The sequence below is a fragment of the Geotrypetes seraphini genome, chromosome 9, assembly GCF_902459505.1.
Source record: "Geotrypetes seraphini chromosome 9, aGeoSer1.1, whole genome shotgun sequence".
NCBI lineage: Eukaryota > Metazoa > Chordata > Amphibia > Gymnophiona > Dermophiidae > Geotrypetes > Geotrypetes seraphini.
In genome coordinates this window covers 169,105,445-169,125,750 of record NC_047092.1, presented here as the reverse complement: position 1 = coordinate 169,125,750, position 20,306 = coordinate 169,105,445, and the positions used below count along the sequence as shown (strand labels likewise).

At 42.6% G+C, this 20,306-nt stretch overlaps 1 protein-coding gene across 5 annotated transcripts in view; it reads left to right on the top strand.

The window, feature by feature from the left end:
• Window positions 1-20,306, top strand: part of MECOM (MDS1 and EVI1 complex locus) — a 759,237-nt gene that overhangs the window by 725,623 nt on the left and 13,308 nt on the right. For all 5 annotated transcript variants that reach the window (XM_033957747.1, XM_033957746.1, XM_033957745.1 and 2 more), the window contains 2 exons: window positions 1,713-1,882; window positions 8,186-8,327. In XM_033957747.1, coding sequence (XP_033813638.1) covers window positions 1,713-1,882; window positions 8,186-8,327 — 312 coding nt within the window. The remainder of the gene's footprint in view (window positions 1-1,712; window positions 1,883-8,185; window positions 8,328-20,306) is intronic.

Below are 20,306 nucleotides of genomic sequence, written 5' to 3'. Positions count from 1 at the left end.
AAGCCAGCATCTCGCCATTTTAGGCATACATGCAGTTGTGGATTAATTTTTTTTTTTTTTCTAAATGACATGGGAAAGGGAAGGCCCTGAAGCACATTTAATTTATATTGACTGAAGAGGTATAATAAGCTATGCTCTTCTATCACAGGAAGAATAGAAGCAATTAGTGTTAAGAACATAAGAATTGCCGCTGCTGGGTCAGACCAGTGGTCCATCGTGTCCAGCAGTCCGCTCCAGCAGCGGCCCCCAGGTCAAAGACCAGTGCTCTAAATGAGTCCAGCCTCTCCTGCATACGTTCCGGTTGAGCAGGAACTTGTCCAACTTTGTCTTGAATCCCCTATAACAGCCTCTGGAAGAGCGTTCCAGTTTTCTACCACTCTCTGGGTGAAGAAGAACTTCCTTACGTTCGTACGGAATCTACCCCCTTTCAACTTTAGAAAGTGCCCTCTCGTTCTCCCTACTTTGGAGAGGGTGAACAATCTGTCTTTATCTGCTAAGTCTATTTCCTTCAGTATTTTGAATGTTTCGATCATGTCCCCTCTCAGTCTCCTCTTTCCTGTACTGAGAACTTGACAAAGAACACAGTAAAGGGAGCTTATTCAGAAGTGCAGAAGTACAGTAACAAACTGAAGTGATTGAACTTGCTGGCTATGTGCCAGAAAAAGAAGCTGAGACCGTCATAGCGTATCTCAGTCATGGCTGTGCTAAAAGCTTTAGAAACTTCAGCTCACTAGAGAGTATGAAAATTGATGCCTTTGGTACCAGAACGACAGACTAAAGTACTCCTGTTGGCACCGTACTAGACATTTCAATTGCTTCTTGCAGTTTTTTGGGAAGATAACAGAATTTCCTCTGGGATTAGCAATCATCCAAGTTAATGCCACAAGAAAAGATGTAACTGGAACCCCTCCCCCCTTCAAACTTCTTGGAGGATTAGGAATTTGTCGTATTTTTTTTTCTCCAAGCATGTAACTCTTCTCTGTAGGCAGTACATGAAACTGTATTTTGTTTTCTTATGAGTTTCACCATAGTAAGTTCAGAAAATTAGAATGAATCCCTTCTTGTAGGCCAGTGCATCCTGGTATGAGGAATTATTCAGTAACTGGTCATTGACCATGCTGTAGTTCAGGGGTGTCAAAGTCCCTCCTCGAGGGTCGCAATCCAGTTGGGTTTTCAGGATTTCCCCAATGAATATGCATGAGATCTATTTGCATGCACAGCTTTCATTGTATGGTAATAGATCTCATGCATATTCATTGGGGAAATCCTGAAAACTCAACTGGATCGTGGCCCTCGAGGAGGGACTTTGAAACCCCTGGTGTAGCTGAAAAGTATCATAGCTAGGATACTGATTGTAGGAACTTACTAAAAACAAAATTCACAATTTCAGGATACTCGGATATATTTACCTCCAGAAGTCATAGGAAAGGTTACAATGCTGAGAATTTGCACTCGGAAGGCTGTGACATACATTTGAATATGAAAATGCCATTATTCCACTACTGCTGTTAGTTCTATAGCGCTACCAGACGTACGCAGCACTGTACAGAGTCACGAAGGAGACAGTCCCTGCTCAAAGGAGCTTACAATCTAAATAGTCAAGACAGACAAACAGGATGCCATGGATAGTTAGGGGGAATGGTTAATCTGCTGGCTATAGGACATTCTATTTGCCATTCCATTGATTTTTTTTCCAATGATTTGTGTTTCAGGTGCAAATACTGTGACCGGTCCTTTAGCATTTCTTCCAACCTGCAGAGGCATGTCCGCAATATTCATAACAAAGAGAAGCCATTCAGGTGTCACCTGTGTGACAGGTGCTTTGGACAGCAGACCAACCTGGACAGACATCTGAAAAAGCACGAGAACGGGAATATATCTGGTGAGGAAACTGCCTGTCTTCCCAGTCGCACCAAAATTTATAACATGCTTGTACTGAACGATATGGTCATAGGGGTCAGTAAATAAGTTGTAGGTGATATCTTTGTACCGAACTGACTCAACAGTTAGATTACCAGATCTGTGGTCCCTTCATCAGCTCCTGAAATAGGCTACGCATTTATACTGAGTTTAGTCAGCTAGACTTGAGGAGATCTATGTTATGAGCTTGCAAGTACTGGCCTATATTTTATGTTCAAATCTGTTTTATTGTGAACGTGAAAAGAGCAAAGAACAAGGAATACAACAAGATCAAAGGAAGCAACATCCAACCTCCCCCCCCCAGTACATCTTCCCCATGGCCTATATTTAAAAGCATCTCTATATCTAGATAGTCAAAAGATTTGTACACCTAACTTTGAGAGTTACGCTCATAAACTGGTGTCTGAAAATCTACTGAGGCTGAGTACGTAAATTTTCACTCCAAAATATCACATATTCAAAATGATTTAATGCCAGGAGAGATATTTATACATTGGCCTTTTTTTACTAAGGTGCGCTAATCGCGTGCATGTTAGTCTATGGGCGTGTTAGCGTTTAGCACTCGCTAATTGGATTAGCACGCGTTGATAGGTTAGCGCAAAGAGGGGAATTGTGTTTTGTTTTTATAAGCAATTTGTTTATTACATTACATTAGTGATTTCTATTCCGCCAATACCTTGTGGTTCAAGGCGGATTACATAAAAGTTTTCAGAAATTACATAAAAGTTTACATAAGAGATGTTGTAAGAGTTACATATGAATTACCAGAGAGTTGTCGAGATCTTAAGGTGGTAAGTGTTGGGTAAATAGAGGCATTTTAGTATTAGTTGGGTAGTTAGAAGCATATTAAAACCTATCTAATACGATCAGTTCCTATCTAAACCCCACATACCCACTCTACACCCTTAATATACTCTAATATGCTTCTAACTACCCAACTAATACTAAAATGCCTCCATTTATCCAACACTTAAAATCTCGACAACTCTTTGGCAATTCTTATGTAACTCTTATGACATCTCTTATGCTATTCCTGTAAACTTTTATGTAATCTCTGAAAACTTTTATGTAATCCGCCTTGAACCGCAAGGTATTGGCGGAATAGAAATCACTAATGTAATATTAGAGTATATTAAGGGTACAGAGTGGGTAGGTGGAGTTTGGGTAGGAACTGGTCGTGTTAGATAGGTTTTATGTATTTTTTGAAGAGTAGGGTTTTAGTATCTTTCTTGAAGGTTTTGTAGTCTGTGGTCAATGACAACAGAGTGGCGATTTGTCTGTCCAGTTTAGCTACTTTGGTGGCTATTAGGTTGTCATATAATTTTCCTCATTTAACATTTATTGATATTTTTCCAGAAATTACACTCAAGTTATACACTTGAACAAGTAACACAAAATTGCAATCATTTGTAAGGAATTCCATTCAAAAATGTAGGAAAAAATATCAAATACATCCTTACACCACAAAATAAGGGAGGGGGGGGGAGAACATAAGACAAGGAAGGTCCCAAAAAGAAACTTCAAGAGGGAAAAGACTATCTCCCTCTTTTACTAAGGTGCGCTAATCGAATTAGCGCACGCTAAACGCTAAGGCGTCCATAGACTAACATGCAAGCATTTAGCGTGTGCTAATTCGATTAGCGCACCTTAGTAAAAGAGGGCCTATAACATGAATTTAGTACCCACGCCTTTCATACAAAAGCAACAGAAAATAAACTGGTCGTCTGAACTATCTTCATCAAGTCCAAAAAATCTCTCAGCTGTCCAAGCTGGAAGAAAACATACTTTATACCTAAATATCTTATCAGGCATTTACAGGAGTAAGCTAAATGAAAAGTTGCCCCCAGTGTTGCTGCTTCCTGATGCATAGCTAAAAAAAAGTTCCTGCGCTCTTGTGTTTGTCTAAAACACAGATTATAAATCTCTCTCCTGGCATTAAGGGCTCCTTTTATCAAGGCGCGCTAAGGGGGTTAGCGCGTCAGACATTTCATCACGCACTAACCCCCGCGGCAAGCCAAAATACTAACGCCTCGTCAATGGAGGCATTAGCGACTAGCGCGGCAGGTGGTTTAATGTGTGATATTCCGCGCGTTAAACCCCTACCGTGCCTTGAAAAAAGGACCCCTAAGGGATCCTTCTACTAAGCTGTGATAGCGGTTTTAGCGCGCACTTAGCACGCGCTGAATTTCCATGCATGCTAAACCTTAACGCCAGCATTGAGCTGGCATTAGTTCTAGCTGTGTAGCGTGGGTTTAGCGCGTGCTAAAATCCTGCCTGCGCTAAAAACCCTATCGCAGCTTAGTAGAAAAATGGTAAAGACCCTCCTCTTCAGCTAAAGGTCACCCTCAGTCTACACCCAACCCCCTTAAACCCCACCTCTACCCTTCTTTCTCCATTCTAATCTTCTGCCTAAATTTCTGTATAGTCCACTCTCAGCCTATACTCAAATAACTTGTATCTAAACTAAACTACTTATATTTAAACTACTGTTCTTAATTTGCTGTATAGTCCTTATATCTAAACTGCTGCACAGTCTTGTATGTCCAAGTATTTAAATCTACTGTATAATCTTGTATGTCCAATTCACTCCATTGTGAATGTTTACCGTATTTTCACGCATATAGCGCGCGCGTTATACACAATTTTTACAAACCGTGCATAACCTTGCACGTTATACGCGTGAGCGCATTTTACAACATTTTTTTTACATAGTTCCCCTCCCCCCGACGTCCGATTCACCCCGCAGGACCGCTCGCACTCCCACCCCGCAGGACCGCTCGCACTCCCACCCCGAAGGACCGCTCGCACCCCTACAGCCTCCCCCCCCTCTGATGTCAGAGAAAGGGCGGGACCGCCGGAAGAGGAAGCAGCGCAGACGCAGGGCTCACAGAAGGGCCGGGACCGCCGGAAGAGGAAGCATTTCAGAGCAGGGCTCACAGAAGGCCCGGGACCGCCGGCAGAGGAAGCAGCAGGAGAACGGTAGGAGCTTCTCCATGATGGGGGGGGAGGCTGTGGGGGTGCGAGCGGTCCTTCGGGGTGGGAGTGCGAGCGGTCCTGCGGGGGGAGTGAATCGGACGTCGGGGGGGGGGGTGCGAGCGGTCCTGCGGGGTGAATCGGACGTCGGGGGGGGGGGGGCATCAGGCTTTCAGGGTAGGGACAGGACTTCAAGGGGGAGAGGAGAGTCGGGGCAGGCCAGAGGAGAGTCGGGGCGGGCGAAAGGAGAGTCAGGGTGGCCAGAGGAGAGTCGGGGTTGCCAGAGGAGAGTCGGGGCGGGCGAAAGGAGAGTCGGGCAGCGACGGGAGAGTCGGGGCGGCATGCGTGGTATACGGGGGTGTGCGGTATATAAAAATTTCTTTACATAAATTACAGTTTCCCGCGCGCTATACCCGTGTGCGCGTTTTACACGGGTGCGCGGTATATGAGTGAAAATACAGTACTTGTAAACCGTTCTGAGCTACTGGGAGGACGGGATAAAAATCTAAATAAATAAATAAATAAAATAAAATAAAATAGTAAAAGGAGCCCTAAATCATTTTAAATACATGACATTTTGAATGAAAATTTATGTACTCAGCCTCAGTAGATTTTCAAAGACACCCATTTGTGATCATAACTCTCAGACTCCCTCTTTTACGAACGCATAGCTCGGGTTTTACTGCCGGCAGCGGCAGTAACTGTTCCAATGTTAGTAAAAGAGGTGGAAAGTTAGGCGTGCAAATACTTTGAATATCGGGCCCCAAGTTTATAACATTAAAGATTATCCTCATTTTAAAAGGCAAAATTAAAACCGTGTTTTCTTTTCTTCAAATAACATAAATCAGTCCTTGACTTTGCCATTTTCATCAACTCATGTGAAGAGGTTACTGTAACCCCCTCTGTATTTCCCAAATATTGAGCAGCATTGAAAGCTCTATTGTCTCTGCCCTCCCTCGAGACCTCAACCTGGCCCTCTCATGCAAAACCGGTATGAATAATAACTGAATAGTTCATCACAAAATTCCTTTTAAGAGGCAGAAAATAATACTTAACACCCTAGCTGGAAGCTTCAACGATCATGAGTTGTGGCCATGCTCGAAAGCGTTTTGGCTTAAAGGTGGTGGTGGTGAAGGGGGGGGGAAGTGTCACTTTTCGTGAGTTAATGCGATCTAAAATGAATTTGTTCCAGACATTTGGGTCTGGCTCCTGCTGCACTGAAGAACGATTCCATTGTGGATCGTATTGTGCTCCCGGCACCCATCTCCTCCCCGGTCACCTTCTTAAAACACCAGTGGGACAAACAGCACCTGGAGGAATCTAATCTAATCTTTGATTTTATATACCGATTCATCCCAACAGGAGGGCTCAACTTGGTTAACAAAATATTAATAAAATTATACAGGAGTTTAAAGCAGAAACTGTATCTTTTAGGCGAAAATTTTATCTTTTATGATTAGAAAAAAAAAAAGGATCATTAGTAAATTTCTGAAATAAATATGTTTTCAGTGCTTTATGAAAAGTGGGTAAATAAGAGAGAACTCTAATTACAGAAGGAAGGTCATTCCAAACTTGTATGAATAAAAAAGAAAATGATCGACAGAAATTGGCCATAGTTTTAATTCTTTTAACAGTGGGAAAGCCAAGTTTATATTTCTGAGAATTCCTAGAATTAGAGATTTCTGGTGAATTAAATGAGACAGGAACTAAAGGAGAAAAAATACCATAGAGGATTTTGAAAATTACAGTTGCACATTTAAATTGGATTCTCCAGTAGACAGGAAGCCAGTGAAGGGATCTCAGTAAAGTTGTAACATGATCATATTTTTGTTTAAACTGAAAAATGGAAATTGAAGTTCCCTCCTGTGGATTCATCTTAGACTATGGGCTCCTTTTACTAAGTTGCGATAGCGTTTTTAATGCGCGCAGAATTTTAGCACGCGTTAAACCCACGCTACGTGGCTAGAACTAACGCCAGCTCAATGCTCATGGCAATTAGCTGTATAGAAAAAAATATGGGCAACTCAATGTTTGTATAGGACTTAATGTGTCTTAGAAGTGCTAGGGGATAGCTACTACTTTGATTCTATTTCACACAAATTCTCACAGAATTTATCATAAAGTAATTTTCTATCAAATAAATAGAGTTTCCATCTAAGAAAACTATATAAATTTCTCACTTGGAATTGGAGGTGAGCATATCATAACATATTGGATAATCAGATCATAGGACCTCCTATGATCTATATCTCATTCCAGGTTTGCATCCTGAATTTGATATTGTAATCATTTATGCTCTAAACCTCTTTCCCACCATTTAAACTGATTATCCACAAGTGCTAAAAATATTAATTATCTATACAAAAAAAAACCCCTTTTTTATGTGATGTATACAACCCCCCCTTTTTTTTTTGGGGGGGGGGGGGATCATTCAATGAAATATATCAAACAACCATGATGTTGTTTAAAAATTCCTTTAGGAAAGAAGGCAACAGTTATCTTGAGTGGAACTAGCCACCACCAACACTGGTATTTTGGATACAAACTGCCCATGGCAATGCCACTGCTTCATATATGGATATTTATACTGGCTACTGTGAATGTCCACAATGCATTTAAGCTGTGATCTCTGCTGCATTTGTAATGCTATTTTATAGATATACAGTACTCCCCCGATATTCGTAGGGGTTCCGTTCCAGGAACCCCCGCAAATCTTGAAAAAACGTGAATATGGGTTTTCATGGGGGAGACTGGAGAGGGCATCGGGAGAGGCAGGAGAGAGCAGCCAGAGTGCCGGCGAGTGAAGAAAACTACTCGCTGTATGCTCTGACCGCCTCTTCCTGCACTGAAGCTGGGCCTCACCAATCAGGAGCTGCGTGTCAAAGCAGCTCCTGATTGGTGAGGCCCGACTTTGGTGCAGGAAGAGGCGGTCGGAGCATACAGCGAGTGATTTCCTTCACTCACCAGCGCTCCGGCTGCTCTCTCCTGCCTCTCCAGCTGTCCTCTCCTGGTCGGCGGTTTGTGGTCGGAAAATACCGCAAATGACCAGGACCGCAAACCGCCAACCGTGAATGACTGGGGGAACACTGTATAGGTACCTCTTTTGTCTTTGTAGAATACAGGAAGTTCATCTTTCAACCTGGGTGATCTGTTATAAAATTACTCTCTGCTGAAACAGAGTCTCTGAGATGGACCGCTGTATCACTTGCTCGACTTGTACTCTGTTCCTCCCTGGTTTGCGTATCTATAGATGTTGTATTGAGGATTTATAACTCGGTGTGTTGTTCCACAGGTACAGCAACCTCATCGCCTCACTCAGAATTAGAAAACACAGGCGCAATCCTAGATGACAAGGAAGATGCTTACTTTACCGAAATCCGGAATTTCATTGGAAACAACCATAATGGCCAGTCACCCAGGAACGCAGAGGAAAGGTAAGTCTTTCCTGACTTGCCCTTCAGAAAGTAGCCCCAAAGCATAAAATTTCTGTCACTCAGGGGTCTTTTGACTAAGGCGCACTAGCCGATTTAGCATGTGGTAATCAATTTAGCGCGCGCTAAATCGGCTAGCGCAGCTTAGTAAGAGAGGGGGTTAATGAGCAAGTGAGCCTGCGGTGGCTAGTGATTTTTTAAAACACTGGCCACCCTGAGTACAAAAAAAAAAAAAGGATATTCATCAGTCAGCAATGTGACTATCTGGATAGCCAATCTAAGTGGTGTGGATATTTATCCGGACAGCGATGTTGAAAACTGCCAAAGGTTCCTCCCCATTTCTGCGCATGGACCGACCCTGCGCTGTCTAAAGCAGTATCTCTCAGACTGTGTGCCACGGCACAGCGGGGTGCCCCAAAGAGAATCCGGGTGTGCCATGAGAGATTCCAGAATTTTACTTTTTTTTTTTTTTTTTTAATTCTTTATTAATTTTCAAAACTTACCAAAAAGTGCTAACAAATAGGCATACAGATATAAACAATTAACAACACTTGTGCTTGCACAAATATTAACACAAAATACCCTACACAATCCCCCTCCCTTGCCCTCCCTCCCTATCTGGATGCGTGTGGAAAATCAAGAAATTCTGTCATTTATAAATCTTTATTCATTTTTATACGTACAATAAGTGTGATAATACATAAACACATTTGCACATTGAGAATATCACTTAATATTCAGCAATAATACCAGTCATAAAATCTTATCTCCCTCCCTTCCCACCCCTTCATAACAAGTATTTAAATTACTTTATATAAGATGTTATACTTAAAATCCACCCCCCCCCCCTGAAAAATGAACTTTAAGAATTAAGGGAAAAGTAACATCTAATCATTACAAAATTTTGTTAATGGCTCCCACACATCTTGAAATTTACTAATATATCCTCACTGTGTTGCTATTACTCTTTCCATTTTATACATATGACATAATGAATTCCGCCAAGAAATCAAGAAATTCTGAGAATTAAGGACCCTATATTACTTTGAACTTTTTATTATTTCCCACCTAATCCGCATTCATTCTCTCATACCTGTAATATAAAAACAATGGGGTCCTTTTATCAAGGCGCGGTAGGGGTTTAACGCGCGGAATACCGCATGTTAAACCGCCTGCCGTGCTAGTCACTAACGCCTCCATTGATGAGGCATTAGTATTTTGGCTTGCCGCGGGGGTTAGCGCGTGATGAAATGTCCGACGCGCTAACCCCCGTAGCACGCCTTCATAAAAGGAGCCCAATGTTTCCCACCAAAAGGAAAGGTTTAACCTGTCATAATTTTTCCAGTTCCTCGTTACCATTTGCATAGCAACCCCCGTCATAATCAAAAGAAATCTGCTTTTATGTGTGTCGATGGGATTCTTAGGTAGTTTGGTCATAAAGGTTGGGCATGGGAGGTAGAGGATGTTGCAATAGTCCAGTAGTCCTAGGATTAGGGATTGTACTATAAGCTGGAGTTGTGTTCTTTCAAAGAATTTCCGAATTTGTCTGAGATTTCTCATGATAGCAAAGGATTTCTGTATTGTGTTGTTTATTTGCGGTTGCATGGTACAGCATCTGTCTATAGTTATTCCTAGTAGTTTTATGGTGGTTTGGATGGGGTAGTTGATTGAGTTGAGTTCTAGGTTGGCTATGGTTTGGACTTTGTCATTTTCGAAGAGAATGAATTTGGTTTTGTCTGGGTTGAGTTTAAGTTTGTGATCTTTCATCCAGGTCGTAATGGAGTCTAGTGTCCGTTGTAGTGTTTTGGTCAGGGAGGACTTTGATTGATCATAGGGTATGAGAATGGTAATGTCATCCGCGTAACTGTAGGTGGTTATGCCTAGATTGTCTAGATGTGTTCCGAGAGAGGCAGTGTATAGGTTGAAGAGGGTAGGGGATAGTGGGGATCCCTGTGGTACTCCGCAGGGGTTTGACCAAGGTTTAAGATACATCGTGGGTGGAAAAAGTTTAGGGAATTTCAATTATCCATTCTTTTCTGCGGGTAGTTAGTCAAAAAATAAAGAAACAAATATAATTTTCAGGGTGATAGGGTTTTGCTTCCTTTGATTTTTTTTTAGTTAGGATGTAGGTACGCTGTTGATTAGAGCTGAATCTCCATAGAGGAAAGAAGAAGTGCCGGTACCCAACGGCTGTGTAAATAAAAGAACGGAACCCTGTGAGAAAAATTGACATCTGAACTCTGTGAGGATAAAATTATTTGAAAGGACTAAATTCTTTGAGGAAAACTTTATTTGGAATCTTTTTCTAAAGTTATTTAGATATATACCTTTTGTTAGAGTTGTAACAATAAACCAACAAAAATTCTTATTCCTTGTATTTTTTATTTAGAGTAATTTTATATTTTATATTAACTTTTCCCTCTTTTTAATTATAATTCTTACTTTATCTGGTTAGGTAACTTAAGACTAAAGGTTAAGAGAGTTGGAATTGGGAGTTCAAAGAGGGAGGGGTTGCACTACCATTTCTCCGGTTTGTGATATATTATTGTCTATTGTCACTCGTCTTTCGTCCTTATGATTTTTTATTAGTATGCGTTACCCTATTTTCTCTTTGTAAACCGCCTTGTATTCTGATTTGGCGGTATATCATATTTTAAGAAAACTTGATAGCTTAAAGAACTTTAAATAAATAACTCCAATTTGCACCCTCTTTTACTAAGGCATGCTAGCCGATGTAGCTCGCGCTAAATGCTAACGCATCCATAGATTATAATGAACGCCCTAGCATTTAGCGCACGCTAAATCAGCTAGCCTGCCTTAGTGAAAGACCCCCCTTAATTTTTTGCTGTTTTTTCTGGTTTTATAATTTCAATTATAATGTGACGCAAAAAAAACATTTGCTCCATTTAGGGTGCCAGAGCTAAAAAAGTTTGAGACTCTGGCCTAAAGAGTGCCACAGCAGTCAGCGGAAAAATTCCACAGCATTATCTGTGACTATTGGTCTCATTATGACTTATCCAGGACATGCTAACAGGATATGTGATTTTGGGTGGCAGGTCAAAAGTGCGCGGACAAAAGCGGCAAGACAATTGAGCGCAAGGATAACAGCGTGCAAGACAATTGAGCACAGAGACAACTCAGCACAATGACAATTCAGTGTGCCTCAAATGGCGCATGGCGGAAGTCACGCGCACGTTCACCACGTCATCACGTTATCAGTACGTAATCAGTACGGTTACCTTGCTTCTTTGTGCTTTGAATATAAGTCACGTGAATGCATTTTCGTTACTATGGTTACGTTTCCTCTTTATATATGTGCTCAGAACAGCTCGCCTTCCTTTCGCTGTCCGCGCCCGTTTGTCCACGCGCTTTTGTCTTGCGCGCATTTGACTATGAACCGTAATTTTGAATATTACCCCGATAATGTTCTGTGCTGAAAATTAGTGTGTGATTTAGGACATGGGAACGTTTCTTCATTTAAAAAAAAAATCAGATGTGAATTTCTCAGAAACAAATTTGAAAAGATTTACCCTCCCCTTTTACAAGCCCCCAAAACCTTTCAATCTCTATGGGCTTTGGGGCAGTTACCACAGCGGTAGCCGCTAATGTAGCTTTTTTGAAGGGGGGGAGAGGGGTTAGTCAGTTCATGGAGCCACGCTGTTGATTTTATATAGAATCCTGTGAATCAATGAATTCATGGCGAATCTACACCACATAAGGATGAAATTTTCTCAGATTTGCTAGTGAAAATCCAAAACATTTCTGTATTACATTACGGAGAACTGAACCCTCCTCCTTTTTAATTTCAAGGAGGTTGAAAATCCTTTCTCACTCTCTGTTATATATGTTTGGCGAACGGGAAAAGTTTGAGACCCCCCCCCCAGGTAGTCTAGATCAGTGTTCTTCAACCACCGGTCCATGGACCGGTGCCGGTCCACAGAAATTTCCTGCCGGTCCACAGGGCCGGCATGTGCTTCAGGCCCAAAACAGTGTTCTTCAACCGCTGGTTTGCGGTGCGACTGATGCGGCGTTATCTTCGGGCCGGCTCCCTCTTCCTCACTGGCTCAGTGCACAAAGCCACGGGCAGCGGCTCCTACGCAGGTCCTGCCACTGAACTGGAACTTCTTCCTGATGTCGCAACATCAGAGGGAAGGCTTCCAGATGGCCCACAACTTAGCTCATTGTTCTTCAACCGCCGGTCCGCAGACCGATACCGGTCCACCAAATAATTATTTTATTTCTGCCGGTCCATAAGTGTAAAAAGATTGAAGTACACTGGTCTAGATTTTAGCATAATTTATGCTGAACCCATGAGAAAAGAGAAAACCTCACTGAATAAATGAGATTTACTTGAATGTTTAGGCATAATCCATTTTTGGCACCGTTTCCGCTCATGGGTGGATGGCTGACATTCTTTTCCAAAACGTTCTGATATAAAGCGCATTCTACACACAGTTCCATCACTTTTGATAAACCACTCCAGTCACATACCATGGAGATGAGGATCTTATTTGAAAGGCAATGTGTGGCTAAAGAAAAAAACATTTATCATTGTGCCTGGTTCCTCCATCTAAAGGAAAAGAGACTTAATGGACATAATTTCCCTCAGGAGATCTATGTGAATTCAACTCTCTTAAAATCTTCACACCTCTCTCATTTGACCTCTCCTTAGTGCTCCATCTTTCCTAAGTTGGAGGATAGTACCTACATGTATTTGCAAAGGAGGAAGACCACTCAGGATATTTCTAATTTCTCTCAAGAATCGGAAAACAGATTTTTTGGAGACGACATCTTTGTGGAAAATTCAAATCCTAAAGTGTAATTGTCACAATTTCCCTGTTCTTGGAGACATTGTCCTGGCGATAAACATGCTATATTTGCTTATGAGTTTCTATTTTAGTGTTGAAAAAAAGTTATCTCCGTTAATTAGGAAACTTGTATACAACTTTTGTCCACCCTTAAGGTGCAAGACTCTGATGCAGGCATGTTGAGTCTCTCCAACTTGTGGACATGATGATATTTTAATACACGTTTCACATTTTACACCGTGTGGATTTGTTCTTATGGTGCCTCACTGTTTTCCTGTTCACTTTTGCATGTCCATGAGGTTCACATCTCCTTTCTTGTTTTGCCTATACATATAAGTTCAGAGAAACAAGGAATCAGCATTCTTCACCCTTTTCTTTTTAAATTTTGTTTTTAATAATGGAATTATTGACCCTCCCTTCCCCTTATTACCCTCAAGTTCATGTTAGTATTTGTTAATTGTCTTTTTAATGTTCACTCTTCCCCCTTATATAATTATTATTTTACCTTTTATTTTATTTTTTTAGCATTGTAAACCAGCCAGATACATGCTGATGGTCGTTATATCTATAATAATAAAATGCTAAGCGCATTTGCTCACTCTTACCGCGTGTTCCCTGATCCCTGATCTGTAGGTCAGTGGTCGGAAGGAGTGCGCATGCGTGACACAAAGACTCCTCCTCCCGAGCCCCAGACACCCTGACCGCCTTCGGTCCTGCGGGCCTCTCAAACAGCGGCGGTGGCAGGAATTAAGGAAACGTTACAGAGGCGGCTGTCAGCTTCAAGCGCGCGGGGCGGCTGTCAGCGCCTGCAGGCCGCGGCAGCTTGAGCACCTGTGGTGAAGGGCAGACCCGAACAGAGGTAAGGGGAGCTGCTAGACAGGGGAAGAGGTGCAGATGGACAGGGGGGGCAGAAAAAGAAAGGGAGGCCTACTGCTGGATAGGGAGAGCAGGAAAGAGGTGCTGATGGACAGGGGAAGAGGTGCTGATGGACGGGGGGAAGAAAAAGGAAGGGAGGCCTACTGCTGGACAGGGGGAGCAGGAAAGAAGTGCTGCTGGACAGGGGGAGGTAAAACAAAGGGAGAAGGGCTGCTGCTGGATAAGGGGAGCAGTGAAGGGGTGGTGGTGGACACAGGGGAGGTAAAAGGAAGGGAGAATGGACAGGGGGAGCAGGCAAGGGGTGGCGGTGGACATTCGAGGAAAAAGAAAGACAGAAAGAAAGAAAGACAGAAATACAGAAAGCAGCTAAGGAGAGAGAGAGAAAGAAATAAAGACAGACACATATATTCTAGCATCCGTTAATGTAACGGGCTATAAGACTAGTTAAAAATAATAAAACTTGAAAGATCACAAAATCCTCCTGGATAGTGATCTTGTATTTGCTAGGGTTGGACTACTGTTTGCAATGACAGAGGAAAGGTCATTGTTAAATCACACGATAACTGGAACAGAGCTACCGAAACGCAACATATGTACTCGTACATTGCCTTTTGGAGAGTTCATCCACACATAGGGCTCATTTTACAAAGCCGCGCTAGGGCCTTAACACACAGAATAGCGCGTGCTAGCCGCTACCGCCTCTTTTTGATCAGGCGGTAGATTTTTGGCTAGCGCGCGTTAATCCGGTGCGTGCGTTAAAAACGCTAGCGCACCTTTGTAATAGGAGCCCATAGCGCAGCACTCGGCCGTTAGTCATGTGGCAGCCACAAAGTCAGAAACATGGACGCTCCGTTGCAAGAACAACGTGCAGTAGTACACTTTCTATGAGCAGAGGGAGTGAAACCTGTGAAAATTCACCATCAGATATTGACTCCGTATGGACAATAGGACCATGAAGCAATGAAAGGTTTATGAGTGAGTAGTGGGAAGAACAGGTGTAACCGACAAAGGTCATTCTGGTCGCCCATCAACATCGTGCACCCGAGAGCACATTGACAGGGCGGGAAGTATTTCTTCACAGAAAGGGTGGTAGATCACTGGAACAAACTTCCGGTGCAGGTGATCAAGGCCACCAGCGTGCTCGACTTTAAGAAGAAATGGGACATCCACGTGGGATCCCTACGAGGGTCGAGTTAAGGAACTAGGTCATTATCACTCAGACTTAATGGGGTGGGTCAGTAGAGTGGGCAGACTTGATGGGCTGTAGCCCTTTTCTGCCGTCATCTTTCTATGTTTCTATGTTTCTATTAGAGAAGACAGACTGATAACGGAGTCTCAATGGGCTGCAAAGTTGGATGTCAGCTATGGATCTGCATTTGCCATAATGCATGATGACTTGGGATACAGGAAAATCTGTGCACGATGGGTTCCCAAACAGCTTACTGATCTATACAAGCAACAGTGTGTGGAGGTTGCGACCCAGTTCCTGAGATGGTATGAAGAAGATCCGAGTGTTCTGGAGAGAATTGTCACTGGCGACGAGACATGGGTGCATCACTGCGACCTGGAGAGCGAAAGACAAAGCACGGTGAAGTAAAGGAAGCGGCGCTCACCTGGCTTCAGGAGCAGCTGAAAAGCATCTTCTCTGCTGGAACGCAGAAGCCAGTTGAACGACACAACAAAATGCATCGTCTTGCATGGGGACTATGTGGAAAAGTGATATGTTCAGTTGCTCAAAGTTACTTCTATTAATGCCGTTAAATATATTTTGCCTTTTCTTATTTGATGTACCCTCATATTAATACACACTCTTTGCAGAGATGGCACATTCTTAACGATATTGTTCCTATGATGACAAAATGGCCAAGAAAACCCGAAGAAAATGAAAAAAGTCCCATGAATCAATAACATGAATCAACAATTTCCCAGAAGCCCACTCCTAGTATTTTCCCTTCCTTTTTTCATCTTCATCAAGAAAAAGGAAAAGCCAAACGTGTCAGATATTCATGGAGAAAATTGATTATTGACCTGCTTATATTCATGTTATTCTGTCCCATCACTGCTGAACATTCGAACATCTGGTCTCAACATGGCCTGAAACAGGAAGTCAGACAAGAGAAGAAGTGAAGGGGTCACATAGTGTCTCCTCTCTGAATTCGGCATTTCTGACTACCCTTGATGGATATTTTATCCTGGGCAAATTACTGCATTCAAAAGTGCAATTAGCGAATCTGTTTTCTTAATCAGGAGGCTTTCTTGTTTTTGGTTCTAGTTCATCTCTCTTTCGTTTCTAACGATCTCTGGGCAGCATGAACTAACAAATGTGTAGCTCGGGCCATGATTAATCATTTTCAAGCTTATGCAAAAGTTCTTGCCATCTTTGATAAAAGATGACAAAGATATTCGTAGGTCTATAATTATCCTTCTTCTGTTTTATTTGAATTTGCTCATATTTAGGACGCAAATCAGGTCTTACATTACAAAGAGATCATTCCTGATTTTTATGTTTATTTCAAAGTAGGATTTCTAATCTAATTGTGTTGACTTTCTTTTCTTCTGTAGTGGGGATTTCTGAAGGAAGAAAAAAAAAAAAAAAACAACAACCCCAGTCGACTTCATGTACTAAAAAAGACCTTTGTCTGTGACTAGTGATACATGGCTCAAAGAGTTTCTGATTCATGTCTAATGTGGTTTCAGATGATTTAACAAATTGATGGTTTCCTGGAAGAATAAAATCTAGACAGTGGACAGACTAGACCCCCCCCCCCTTGTGGTTTGAAAGGTGCAGAGTGCTCATAGGGGAACTAGCCCCCATAGACATGAGAACTGTTACAGCCTTCAGCTAAATATTTAGTAACCAGAAGGATAGTAGGCATTTTAAAATAAACCAAACCAAACCAGAGGGTGGTGGGGGGCTTTTCTCCCTGGAAAAGCGGAGACTTAGAGGAGACATGATAGAAACCTTTAAAATCCTGAAAGGCATAGAGAAGGTAGACAGGGACAGATTCTTCAGACTGAGGGGAGCCACAAATACAAGGGGGCACTCGGAGAAATTGAAAGGGGACAGGTTTAGAACAAATGCTAGGAAGTTCTTCTTTACTCAGAGGGTGGTGGACACATGGAACGCGCTCCCGGAGGCTGTGGTAGGGCAGGGCACGCTACAGGGGTTCAAAGAAGGTTTGGATAAATACCTACAGGATAAGGGGATTGAGGGGTACAGATAGACATAGAGATAGGTACAGGAAAGACAGGGTCACTTAACAGGTCATGGACCTGATGGGCCGCCGCGGGTGCAGGCTGCTTGGCGCGATGGACCTCCGGTCTGACCCGGCAGAGGCAACTCTTATGTTCTTATGTTCTTAACATTTGCATACTTAATCCTCTTTCATTTAAGTCCTCCCTGTATTAGGTCATGAAAATACGCTGTATGCTGAGGCGTCGCATTGTTTTGGAGCACATCATATCCATGAGAACAAGTCACCAGTTCTCCATTGTTTTCTGTTGTTTCCTGAAGTACTTTTTCACAATATGACTTTAAAATTAGCTTCATGAACTGTTCAAATTCTTTACGGTACGCTAAGTAGCCATGAGATTTCTTAAGAATGAGACCAACAGACTAGACCAGCCGTTCCCAACCCGGTCCTCAGAACACACCTAGTTGCATCGGGTTTTCAGGATATCCACAATGAATATTCATGAGCTTGATTTGCATGCATTTCAGACAGTGCATGCAAATCCATATATCTCATTCATATTCATTGTGGATATCCTGAAAACCCGACGGTACTAGGTGTGCCCTGGACTATACGATTACTTAAGAGCATAAGCTAAGAACATAAGAACAGCCTTACTGGGTAAGACTAGTGATCCATCTAGCCCAGTAGTCCATCCTCACAGTGGCCAATCCAGATCACAAGTACCTGGTAAAAACCCAGATAGTAGCAACATTCCATGCAGAATCTCAAAGAATAGCAAGATTCCGGAATCTCAGATAGTAGCAAGATTCCAGAACCCTAAAGAATAGCACCATTCCATGCTCCTGATCCCCGGGCAAGTAGTGGTTTCCCCCTGTCTGTCTCAATAACAGACTATGGACTTTTCCTCCAGGAAATTGTCCAAACCTTTCTTAAAACCAGCTACGTTAACCGTTCTTACCACAACCTCTGGCAACGCATTCCAGAGCTTAACTATTCTGTGTTCCCAGTTTAGAGATTGAAGAATCAATCCCCAAATTTTCAATTTTTTTTTTTTTGGGGGGGGAGGGAGAAGTTGTTAATTTTCTGTGGCACTTAACTGGTTATCACTGCTGGAAATTAGTGGTTAGTGTCGAAGTGAAAACTGACTATTTGGGGGGCATTCCTAGGGTTAAGTCAGCAGCTGGCCAGTTAAATTCCAGTATTCAGGGTAACTGTATCAATGGGACCGCATAAAAGTCATCTTTACATGATAATCCGTAGCCGATTAAGTTCTGAATATGTGGGTTAGGCGGCTCCACATAAACCGCCCAGACAAGAATATCACCGGTAGCAGTCAGCAAAACACTCACCGCTGCCGACTGAACTTTGACCCTCATGTTGGCGACTTGTCGATTCAGAGTGTGACCGTGATACACTATATGCAGAGATGAGGTCAGCAGCGTTTTGTGTGGCTACTTCACTGAGGTGGAATACGTTGCCAGGCTCGTTAGGCAATTTGCAGCCGATGGTGGACAGCAGGGTGATCTTAGATATTCAATGCTAGGCCATTTCCGGTGAGAGACACTGAATATCCGGATTTTCACTGGCCAGCTAGCAAATGCCTGGTTAAGCTGATATATAGTTATCAACTAGCACATAAAGTTAGGACTGCATAAAAAACTGTCCTATATATGCGCTAACTCTGTCTGGTCAGTGCTGAATATCAGGGCATAATTTTGACCTGCTAACACTTCCACAGCCTTAAACATCAAAATATCCTCCCCCACCTAAGGATAAACATAGACTTCCCCCCTCCGTATTCGCGGGGGTTCGGGGCAGAGCTGGCCCACGATTATGAAAAAACCGCAAATAATATTTGGGCCGGTTCTGCCCCTAACCCCCGCTTCCCCCGGCTATTTTAAGCCCTGAAAGGCCCCCCTTAAGCCTTACCTGGTGGTCTAGCGGGTTTTCAGGCAGGAGCGATCTTTCCACGCTCCTGCCCCGTACAGATCGCTCACAGGAAATGGCTGCCTTGAGCTCCCGTAGTCTCTCAATCCATTTCCTGTGAGCGATCTGCACGGGGCAGGAGCGTGGGAAGATCGCTCCTGCCCCGAAAACCCACTAGACCACCAGGTAAGGCTTAAGGGGGGACTTACAGGGCTTTAAATAGCCCGAAAAAGGAAAGTGATTTTTTTCCATTTAAAACCGTGAATAAGCGAATATATGGAATTCGCGAATACGGATTGGGAAGTGTAAGAGGAAAATGAATTGCTGGCTTCACTCTACTATTATGCTGGAGAAAAAAGCCTCAGGACCCTGTCGGGGTAAACCCCTGAGACATTGGAAGGGTAGATTATTTCATCGGTAAAAAAACACTCCACACAATTTTCATATAAACTTTCACTTTTTCTCTTGACACAAACGCAGCTTTACCGACAGTCTCTTTGTTCTCATATACACTTCCACTTTATCTCTTAAAGGTTTAAAGACTATTATTCCACTTATCTGGTGCAGTGACTGACAAGATGTGGCCCTTCCGACGTAGACCAATGTTTCGTCCGATTGCTGCTTCAAGGAATAATGGATCATTTTTTATGCCAGCATTCTGCAGCGCTATGAGCATTAATGAATGCCAGCTTGAAAAACAGTCCATAATTCTGTGAAGCAGCCATCTGGTGAACTGTTGGCCAACGTCGGAAGGAGTCAACACATCTACACCACCTACGCTCACCAGATGCTGCTTAGTATATATGTTTTACTGTCATGTCTATATTGTAAATTATGTCATTATGGTTTCTCATGTATTTATAGATGGCTGTAAATACTGTTTTTCAAATTATTTGTATGTATTCCTTTATGCACTGTGTTTAGAATGAAAAATTAATAAAGACAGGGGTTGCCATTCAACTCATTTTGAAGAACTGGAAAAACTGAGATAGGTTAAATTACACATTCTGGTGGGAATCTCTCTGTCATACTTTTAAAATGGAACGTTCGATGGCTGTACAACAGGGACGGTATAAGAAATTGATGGATGTTTGGGAACCATTGACTAAGTTCTGTAAGAACATAAGAACATAAGAATTGCCGCTGCTGGGTCAGATCAGTGGTCCATCCTGCCC